Here is an 11225-nt window from a genome sequence, read left to right as displayed (position 1 = left end):
TTTTTTTTTATTATTGTCATTAGTGATTATTTCAATTTCGGCTAAAAGAATTGACAAAATCCTACACACAGTGCCTTTAACATCGGAACTGAACATGTTTGTTTACTGACAAAAATAAAGGCAAGGAACAGGAACAGACACTAAAACAGACTGACCTTCTGTCTGAGTGTCCACTGATTAAAATAAGAATTGATTCCTTACAGACAGAGAGCAGCAGTGAAACTGACAGCCTCTCTTACCCCTCGGCTGCTTGTCCTCTTTTTGCTAACGTCTTAAGAATCCAAGAGCRTCCTTTATTCTGCATCATGATTCTGTAATTATGGATTCCTTCGGCTCCTTTGGTTCTTCTGGGGTTTGCTTTTTAATCCAGTTTTTATATTTACATTTTATTCAAAAATATTTAGTTTATAACTCTGATTTTCCTGAAAAACAGTAGCACCCGCATGCAATGTAAAGAGTAAAATCCAACCATAGGAGACAAATATTCCTTCCTCTCCCAGATGCCACGAAAACCATCAGAGCAACACAAACATGGCCACACTTTTTTGSTGCGGCGCTAATAAAACTCCTTTGCTGAAACAAGCATTCTGCTGCATATCTGCGGACGATGTGAGAAATACTTTGAGGAGGTGTCCGACGGATCCGACTCAAACTGGAAACGGGGGAAAGAGAGATGATGTATGAGGTGTATCGTTTAATGAGCTGCTCAAGTTGCACATTTTTGCCTTCCAAGAATCGTTCCTAAAAGCTGGCAGGTTTGCCAGCGTACAACATATTGAATTTATCTGATGCAGAGTTTTCAACTGTGGCTTTTACTGAAATATGTCATCATTTAAATGAAGTACGATTTTTCAAGCAGGTCTGTTGCAGACTCACCAGAACGTCCACAGTCAGAGCAGGACACCAGCTCCTCTGCCTGTCCCGTTTTCCTGTTCGAGTCCTGGTCTCCCAGGCAGAAGTCACAGTAGTCGTTGGGAATAACCGCACCATCCGAGCCCTTTTGAGCTGACATAAAGATGAAGCTACTTGAGTTACCTGAAAGTATTTGATTCTGTATATTATGAGGTTTTGTGGACATGTTTTGGGAAGTCGAATAGAAGGTCGGTGTCTTACGTTTGTGGTTGTCTGAAGCTGGTGGAGAAGGCGGAAGCATCTCTGTTTCTTTCTCCTCCTCGCCCTCTTCCTCAGCCAGGTGAGTGTGGGTGTAATGGTAGCTCAGGCCGGGGCGGTTCTTGTAGCGCTTCCCACAGACTGTAAGGTAAAATGTCATGGGGTCATTAGGAACGCACAGTGGGGAAAGGGGGCAGTGAAAAGATTTAAAGTTTTAAATTCTCTTTGACTTCTTGATGGAAAACTCACAGGACTTGGTAAAGCATGTTTCTAACTCTTAGTTCACACAAACATCGCTTTCTACGACACTCACTGACAAAAAAATGTTAAGTACCCAGAAGAAATGGTTCAGTTGTGACATAATTTGCTACACATGCAGACCGGGCTTCCAAGTGGTCCCACAACTCCCTGTRCCACTTAAAAAAGTAGTCAATGGAACGTGCATCTGCAAAACAGTTTATAGGCTACGACTTCAGGGACACCTCTGGGAGTGATTCTGGGAACCCTTATAGTATTCGCTACATCAGTTRCATCCTAGCATATCTTATCCCTCTGGAGACAGCAACCTGGTTTATGTGTGGGGTCACTTTTTAGTCATTAAGTCCAACCCGGTAGCAGTCTGTCCAATGCATGTTAAATTTTACAATTTGTCTGGCCCAGTTCTGGCCCACACAATGCACTAATACTTGGACCAAATACAGCAAAGGATAACGTCTCTTCGGTGGCCCAGAGATGGTCCATGAATGGGCTAGAACACATAAACCAAACCATAACCAGGTCAGTTGTGACATTTATGGATTTGGGCCACATAAACCAAACCACAATTGGGCCAGTTGTGGCACTGACAAATTTGGGGCACATAAACCAAACCACAACCAGGTCATTTGTGGCACTGACAGATTTGGACCACACAAGCCAAACTATAACTGGGCCAGCTGTGTCACGCTATCTTAAAACACAGTGCCAATACTGCCAGACCTGGCCCACATCCAGTTGACAAACCACTTAGCAGTGCCAGCTTGACACCAGGATCTGGCCCACACCTGTCTGCTATGTGGGGCAATTATTGGCATAAAACCAGCAGAGTGCTGGTACCGCCAACACTAATATCCATTTGATATGATATTGAAGCAACTGCAACACAGCTACATACAGTCACTTTTCAAGTCACTTTACTTTATTTTCCCCACTCAGTCTGGGTACAAAACCTTTTTTGTTTTTGTCAGTGATTGTGTCAATTTGAAACACACTTAAATGCTCTGTAGGATTTTTTTTTTAAGTTTTATTAGTAACAACTGAAGTGAAGTAAAATACTCAGTGTGCTGGTATGGAAAAGGTTTTAGCTAATAATATAAACTCTTCATTTTCTATTTTAGGGATGGGCAACTGGTGGCATACACACCACAAAAAAATTTAATAATTTCTTTAACTGAATTGGTTGAAATTACAAAGTTTGCCACTAGATGGCCATCTAGCAAACATGTTTTCTCTATCAGTGGGGGCGAAACAGAGAAATGGCTAAGAACAGAGGAAAGAGACAACTGGACAGAAAAAATAGCATGTTTCAGATAAAATGGGAGGCAGACTATCTGCTCACGAAATGTTTAGTCTGCTTAGCTATACACTCCTGATCAAAATCTTAAGACCAGTCAAAAAAGTGCAAGAATTTGCATTTTGCACTATTGGATCKDRARAADGTTCTAAGTAGAGCTTCACAATGTTAAAAGAAGAAATCAGTGCAAGAGACAAGAACTTTTGAGCAGGGAATTTTCTGAAAACTGCATTTACACTCAAACATGATTTTTTCAGCTGATCAAAAGTTTAAGACCATAGCTCAAAAAAAAAACCCCGAAAACCCCCCAAAACAGAAATCAAAGTGTCAAAAAAAGGGACTCAGTAATGAGTAGCTTCACCATTCTTGTTGATGACTTCATATAATAGTTTAGGCATGCTTGATGCCAGTGTTTCCAGGAGGCTAGTGGGAACGTTGCTCCAAGTGTTGAAGATGGCTTCACGAAGGGCAYCCACTGTCTGGAACTGATGTCCATTTTTGTAAACTTCCCTTGCCATCCATCCCCAAATGTTCTCAGTTGGGTTTAGATCCGGGGAACATGCAGGATGGTCCAAAAGAGTGATGTTATTCTCTTGGAAGAACTCGTTTGTCAGGCGGGCATTGTGARCTGCAGCATTGTCCTGTTGAAAAACCCAATAATTACCACACAGACGAGGGCCCTCAGTCATGAGGGATGCCCGCTGCAACATCTCCACATAGCCAGCTGCTGTTTGACGCCCCTGCACAACCTGAAGCTCCATTGTTCCATTGAAGGAAAACGCACCCCAAATCATGATGGCGCCCCCACTGTGCCGTGTAGAAAACATCTCAGGTGGGATCTCCTTGTCATGCCAGTAACGTTGGAAGCCATCAGGACCATCAAGGTTAAATTTTTTTCTCATCAGAGAAGACAACTTTCTTCCACCTTTCAATGTCCCATGTTTGGTGCACCCTTGCAAAGTCCAAACAGGCAATTTTGTGGCGTTGAAGAAGACGTGGCCTTTGAAGACATTTTTAGTTTCTGAAGCCCTTCTCTCACAGATGYCGTCTGATGGTTATTGGGCTGCAGTCAGCACCAGTAATGGCCTTAATTTGGGTAGAGGATCGTCCCATGTCTTGACGGACAGCCAATCGGATCCTGCGGCTCAGAGCTGGTGAAATTGTTTTGGGTCTACCCCTTGACTTTTTTGTTCCATAACCCTCGGGATCATTTAAAAAATGCAAAATGACTGTCTTACTGCGTCCAACTTCAGCAGCGATGGCACGTTGTGAGAGGCCTTGCTTATGCAGGTCAACAATCCTACCATGTTCAAAGTCAGTGAGCTGTTTTGCTTTTGCCATCAGGAGGTCTTGACAGTGTAAAGACTTGACAGAAAATGACATGGAATCCAGATTTTTGCACAGATTTTGGCTTTTAAAGACTATGGTCTTAAACTTTTGATCAGCTGAAAAAATCATGTTTGAGTGTAAATGCAGTTTTCAGAAAATTCCTGCTCTAAAGTTCTTGTCTCTTGCACTGATTTCTTCTTTTAACATTGTGAAGCTCTACTTAGAACCTTCTTAAGATCCAATAGTGCAAAATGCAAATTCTTGCACTTTTTGACTGGTCTTAAGATTTTGATCAGGAGTGTATCTACACAAACATTTTTAAAGTGGCAGTTTTATTACATTTTGGTAAGCGGGCAGCGCTATGTGGCTCTCTGGCAGTGTTAACAAAAAAATTACATCCCCTTCCATCATTTAATTTGCCCATTCCTATGTAGAAGTCTTTACAGTTAGCACATTGCTAATAGGTTTATTATCACACAGTTCTTCAGTGTGTCATTGCTGCAGTCGTTTCCTGTTTAAAGTTTAATTTGACAAATTCCATCARATCTCCATGTCCAGCTTCTACAAAGAAATAAAGGGTTAATAATTAAATGCACTCCATGTAAATACTTCTACAGATGTWATATCGGTCAATAAACATGCATCCCTCAGCGCAGCGTCAGCGGAGCTTCTACGTCAGCATCATTAGCAGCAGCAGACCCGCGGCGTAGCGTTAGTGTCATGCAGCACTCTCACCCAGCTCGTGAAGGAAAACTTAAACAGGCAGCGTTTTTAAAGTGCTCACTGAGCAACAACAGACGCCAGGTAGCAAAAAGGCTGATTATAGCGAGCGTTCATGAAAAAAAAAAATTAAAAGAAAGACAGGGGACAAGTTCAAATACCTTCTTCAGCCTTTTTTGAGTTATGCTTTTGTTTGTATCTATCTGGAACAGAGAAGACACACACAGACAGGCAAACAATAACGAAAAGACTGAACAAGACATTTAAAAAAAAAGTGAAGATGACATTCTTCATTCCTCTGTTTCAGTCAGCATCTCGATACACAAATATCCCCCGGTAATCCATTCCTGAGGGACTGTGTCCAGGAAACAGTGGCATGCTAAATTTAAAGAAATAGCAAACTTTTTTTTTTCATGCTGAAGAAAGCTGTTGTCAGGACCAGACAAACAGAAAACTATCATTAAAAGAAGGGATATGTACATTTCTGTCTATAACAAGAACTCTTCCCTTTTTGAAAAAAAAATCTGTTTTAGATAGTGCGTGAACTCATGAGTAAATCACAGATGATTTTTTTTTAACAGGACGGTATACAACATCCTTACTGTCACAGACGTAAGGTTTATCCTGGTCATCAACATTAACAGTCTCTGTCCTTCTCCGGGTCGAGCCTCTGTTCTGAAAAAAAAAAAGAGAAAAAAAATCATTGTACTAATTAGAAGCTTTCAGTGATTTTATTCAACCATTATTTTTCCAAGATGGAGGGAATATACAACATAGAAAAACAAGAACTGGGTACACAAATTTGAATTTATTGTGGATTTTTTTTCCATTTAAGGTCAAAACTTGGCAAACACACTCAGAAATATACCCATGCATGAAATGACTTGATTTAAAGAACTTGATCTAAGAAAGAATTGTCGATTTACACAAGTCATTAAAGGGATCCCCCATTAGTTGTAACATTAGACTTTATTTGATAAACATATATTTTAACTGTAAAATAAAGACTGTAAAAATACTGTAGTGCTGTAAAATTTTTAAAATATGTTTTAACACAGAGAGAGCCATTTTATTTACACGCAAAGCATTCTGGGTAAATGATGACATGGATAGGTCCTCGGTGTGAGCGAGCTATATCCACCGTGAAGGTTAATCTTGGACAATATCTGACGATCGGCTCTTTTAAATGAAACCAGAGAGCGTTGACAGAGAGGAGAAGGTAGAAATGACTCAGCCTGTAACTGAAAATATGGATGGAGGACAACAGAGCTGCTTCATGGAAGAAGAACCTCAGCTTAGCCTGTTAGCCTTCGCACTAACGCTATATTGCCTTATATGTATTAGCTCGGTGCTAGCACAACAAACAAGCTAAACTGAGGTCCTCCATCCATATTTTCAGTTGCAGGCTGAGTCATTTTTGCGTTCCCCTCTCTGTCATGTGGATGGAGGACCTCAGTGACGAGAGGAGAATGTGTAGCGCTGAGCTAACACATATATATGGTGATAGCGAATGGGCTAACGCTAAAGCCAACAGGCTAAGCTGAGGTTCTTCTTCCATGAAGCAGCTTTTGAAGCTATTTTTCAACTATTTCATTTCAAGATTGTCCGTTCAAATATTTGTACCCAAGTTCACATTATCACTGTCACTTTCACGTGACAGGAAAATGACGAGGATGTTCAGGAACAACCCAGGAACCACCAAGGCTCAAACCTGTCATGAACAGGAAATGCTGGACCACCAGTGTCCCTGTCTACAGTGGAGCCAATTTTACACTACGGCCTGAGAGCGAGCTGACCAAAAAAGAAGCGCTTGTCCGTCCTCATGGAAAAAAACAAATGTCTTCTGGAGAAAAAGGCTATGGTTAAACAAGACAAAGTTCACGCTACTTAACTTAGATGTKTTTAGGAGTCAAGGTAAAGCTTCAAAACCTACAAACACCATAGCAGCCTTTGAGCAAGGCGGTGGTAGCATCAYGCTGAGGTATGCTGCACAAAGTTAATGGAACAATGGAGGGGGACTACTTCCAAGTTCTTTGCCTCAAATCGACATAAATTCAAACCTGCGCAAACCAGTTCTTTGTAAAAATGATTTAAAATCTTTCTTKTTTTTCCTGTTACACACTTTTCCTCTGTTCTTGTTCTTTTTCTTTGGCGTATCAACTTCGAATTCGTCGTCATCGTGGAAACTGTCCCCGTTTTCCTCTGCYTCCAGCACTCGCTGCATGAGAGGATCACGCAAGAATGTTAGGCCAACGTCAAATAACAAAATACATAAGAACAAGTCGTTTTAGTTTAGTAATGCTTTATCCATTGTTAAACTGTCCTAAAGCTAATGCTAGCATCAGGGGAAGCAAAACCATCCTTGTGTGTTTGAGATAATAACGCCATTTAAAAATGTGAGTAATAATAAAAGAAAATCACCTGAATTTCCAGCAGAGTCTCCTCTTCCTTATTGATGTTGTTCTTTTTATTCTCCAGCAGACTGTCTGCCTTCAGGAGGGCCTCCAAGGCTGTCGCCTCTCCTGGTGGCCCCTCACGTTTGGGGGCCAGCTCTGCTTCTGAACACATAGGGCGGGGAAACAACAACAGAAATAAAAACATTGTGTTTTTGATCAAGTTTTTCTTTTACCAACAGTATGAAATTCTAGGCTTCTCTTGGAGGAAAAAAAATCTATTGGAGTCAACAAATCTTCAAAGCAAATATGTACTAATTATTATTAATTATAAGACCACCGGCGCATTTCAGCTCAATTTACTAGTGTTTTAGTTGTGTTACGTTAAACTGTCTGATCGTTAACCTGCTGTAAGACAACCAGCAAATTCTCTAAACCTCAGGCTGAACAGAAACATTAACTGTAGAGACCTTTAACCTGGCAAAGAGTGTAATCAGTAATATTGAGTTTCTGGTTGTTTTAATAATTGTGATAACAGTTAAACTAAAATAAGCAGTAAATAATCGCTCCAACCCCTGATTAATCCCCCATGTTTTCTCCTACTTGGCCATTTTTGATTTGTTTTCGCTGAGATGAACCTGCTGCAGCACTTAGTCCCTGCCCTCCCTCTTTAAACATTAAAAGCAGACTGAAAATAAAGCAGGTTCAGAAAACAGAGGGAGTCTGCTGAGCCTCAAAGGTACTTATTGAAAGCAAAAGTGCACCTCTTCCTCCTTTCATGCCTTCCTGTATCCATTAGCTTTGTAGAAAAACTSGGTTTTCCTCCACGTCCCTCCCCCCACCTCTTACAGCTCCTTCCCTGTTCACCCGTGGTTGCTTTGGACTCTTTTGAGCACTTCACCTCCGACATCATAGAAGCCCCGCGTAAAAWCCACGWTCAGGGGTCTTTCTGTCGCTCAGCAAGTGTAACCGCAGACAATCATGAATGGTAATGCAGAAAGTGTTTGGCCTGGTTGTGCTGTAATTGGCAGTACATTTCCTGAAACAAATGACATTTTTGTGCATTGTAAGGCCCAGTGCAGCCTGGTCTGGGTTCAAACCAGGGTTCTGCATGTTTGAATTTGCCATTATGGTCCCCTTCCAGCCTGATTTCTTGAACCCAGAGACCTGCGTTCTATTGTCGATTTGATGTTGCTCTGTTTCAGCTGGTCTTGAATTATACGGCGAATAAAGAGAGGTACCACAAACAAAGACAATTTTTGTCTCGAATAAAACACCATCACATAAAGATTTGCACTTTTCTCATATGATAACACGTTCTCACTCCAGACTCGTCAACATATTGACGCTTGGTCAGGGATCGTCTGCGTCCAGTTTTGATGCGTCGGATACCCCCCTCGCGTCAGTCCTTGCAGACGGCTACCTGACCAAGCATCAATATGTTGACGAGTTGGGAGTGAGAATGGGTTGCATATGATGATCCCCCACCCACACTGAGGTAGGAATAAGGAGAACATTGGATAGAACCGCTCCTTTTTAACTCAGTTGAAATTTTCAGATTTATTTATTCAGACAGCAGGACAGTTTTCCACTTGATCAGTTCCAGTTCACAAATGAACATCTTCTAACTAAAATCTTCAGCTGTAGTTGAATCGTGTTATTTCCGATCCAAATCTTTTGCTGCGTTCCAGTTGAAACTTGAAATTCTCTAGTCAGATTGACGTCAGTTCTGAGTTGAAAGTGTCCCAGTTTCCAACTTGTCAGGACGTCAGAAAAAAAGCGTTTCTAGTTTTTGCTCTGCAACAATGACACTTACAACAACATTTTGAGTGTTCTAAGAGCATTAAAACAGATCTCCTAATAATCGCAACGACTGGTTTAATGTAAAGTAAACAACACAGTTCCCTGTGTTGAYGCGAGGAGCAGCCATGTTGAAATGTTGATGTCATGCGTGCTCAGACTGCTCAGGTATATGGTCGTGTTGCACCGACTTCCCGACTTAAAACCACGACATTAGGGGCCATTCCGGTCCATTTAACTGACTTGGAAATGCAAAACTCTGACCTATAAGAACAACTGGAATGAAGCACAAGATTTTCCAGAGCTAATAGTGTTTTCCATTGATTTCAGTCCATGTTTACTTCTAAAACACCTGTTTTGAAAAAAGTGTTCTTGTATTTATGTTGCTGACCTACACCAAATAAGCAGTAAGTGTAAAGAACATTTTTTTCTACTTTAAATTTCTTTGGCCTTCCTCTTTGTCTTTCTTCTAGCAGCTGCACGTTTAACTTCCTTCCACTGATTAGTGGTGTCAGTACTGGTATTGGGCTTGACACCAGCCTAAAATACTCCTTCTTGTACCAATAGAACCATCTAGATTCTTTGGAACAATTCCACTTTCATGCATTGTGATGTCATTTCCTCTTCCACTTTAACTGTAGTTGAGGGCAAAGAATAAAAGATGTTTGTAGTTTTGGGGATTTTTCAAGACAAACACAGGTGATGTTAAGACACTATGTTCCTAAAGTCATTATGTAATGTTKAGGTACTAACTCATTAACTACTCTGTAATGGTACTCTGTATGAATCAAACTAGTATTGGGGCATCCCTACTRTAAATATACCCACCGTCCCCCCATCACATGACCATCTCAGTCTGTCTCTCTAAGTTTACCTCCCAGTCAAACAGCGCAGGTTGAACAGGTTGGAAAAGATTCCCAGTCTGTGTGTGTGTGTGTGGTGGGGGGGCACCAGATAAAACAAGGGGGGCATAAACTTGTCTGCTCAGTGTTTGTGAAAACATCGATTTTTTTTTCACATATAAAAATCACCAAAACATGTCCATTTGWATAATTAAAACTCTGTGTATCTCAGTTCTTTTTTTCCACTTTCCAAATAAAAGTTTGGAACTATTCACTTTAATCTTTTATTATTTTTGATAAAGAGATAAAGGTTGAACGCCTGTTTGGGAGGGGTGGGGCATAGCCAGGGACTCAGCTTGTCTTGGATGTAAGGAAGGGGGGTTTTGAGGAAAATAAATTGGGAATCACTGGGTTAGAGGACATGGAGTAGTTGGACTGAGGACAAAGTGGGACTGTGGCTGTGGTGAACCCTGAAGCAGATGAAAAAAAATGTAAATTTACTACAAATTTCCCGTCTTTTGTTGCCACTGTTTTAAGTGTACAGCTGTCATCAAACTCATTATCTATTTTAAACATTAACATTTCTCTGTTGCTGGATTTAATATGTTGTATTTATACAAAGTTGTATCAAAATGCAGTTTTATGCATTTGTTTGAGTCTTATATCATTTCTTTGGTTTATACTACTGGAAGCAAATTGACTCCCGAGTCTCTAACCCCCAAAACACAAGGAAAAGCATGAACAAAAGCAGTGAAATAAATCTCGTTTTGAAGCAGTCGTGTGACAGATTCTACTGTTTGCACCCGTGCATGCAGACTAATCTCTGTGCAGGACGCATTAAATAAAACATAAAGCATCTGACAAAGCCCCGGGAGGAAAGAACTCTCTGTTCACGGTTGTTTTGTTGCAGATATTTGAATTTGATATCAWTAAAACTAAAAGGTTTCCTAATTTTTCCAAGGAATTTCCTGCCTTTCTTGTTAACTGCTGGTATTCTTTTCTGTTATTCACTTTGGTTGGTTGCTCAGTTGCCACTCTGGGTATTTTTTTCTTTTTCTTTACAAGGACTCCCTCTCTTCGGCTTAAAGAGAAATGTTTTTTTTTTTTTTCCAGAAAGCTCATGGGGTATTAAATTGCRTCTCAGAGACGGAAAGAAGGAAACAATGAAGGGAGAAAAAGCCACAACAAAGACTCGCCTTTATTTCCCCACATCTTATCAGGTTCATGTGCATTCCGTCGCTAAAATCCAGCTCTAAAACGCAAACGCTGTACGCGTGCACGAACGCACACGATAAGGCGCACGCTGTCACCTCCTGAGACTTACGTTTTAATGCATCATGGGCGAATGATTGTGGAGGCCCAGATAGGGTGTTTCTGAGCTGCAGCGGGAAGCAAGAGTCATGGGGGGGTGTTTGCGTGTGTGTGTGTGTGTGTGAGTGTGTGTGTGTGTGTGTGTGTGTGTGTGTGTGTGTGTGTGTG

General features: G+C 41.0%; 1 protein-coding gene across 1 annotated transcript in view; it reads right to left on the bottom strand.

The window, feature by feature from the left end:
• The window catches only part of dpf3 (double PHD fingers 3), a gene marked incomplete at its 5' end in the record, with an annotated part of 15124 nt that overhangs the window by 3219 nt on the left and 680 nt on the right, over positions 1-11225 (bottom strand). The window contains 6 exon segments of the mRNA XM_014027720.1: positions 877-1005; positions 1114-1251; positions 4873-4914; positions 5314-5386; positions 6834-6929; positions 7133-7269. Of these exon segments, the coding sequence (XP_013883174.1) occupies positions 877-1005; positions 1114-1251; positions 4873-4914; positions 5314-5386; positions 6834-6929; positions 7133-7269 (615 nt within the window).

The sequence above is a fragment of the Austrofundulus limnaeus genome, unplaced genomic scaffold (assembly GCF_001266775.1).
Source record: "Austrofundulus limnaeus strain Quisiro unplaced genomic scaffold, Austrofundulus_limnaeus-1.0 Scaffold677, whole genome shotgun sequence".
In the NCBI taxonomy this organism is placed as follows: domain Eukaryota; kingdom Metazoa; phylum Chordata; class Actinopteri; order Cyprinodontiformes; family Rivulidae; genus Austrofundulus; species Austrofundulus limnaeus.
The sequence above is the reverse complement of the archived record's forward strand: the minus strand, read 5'-3'. Positions and strand labels throughout refer to the sequence as shown.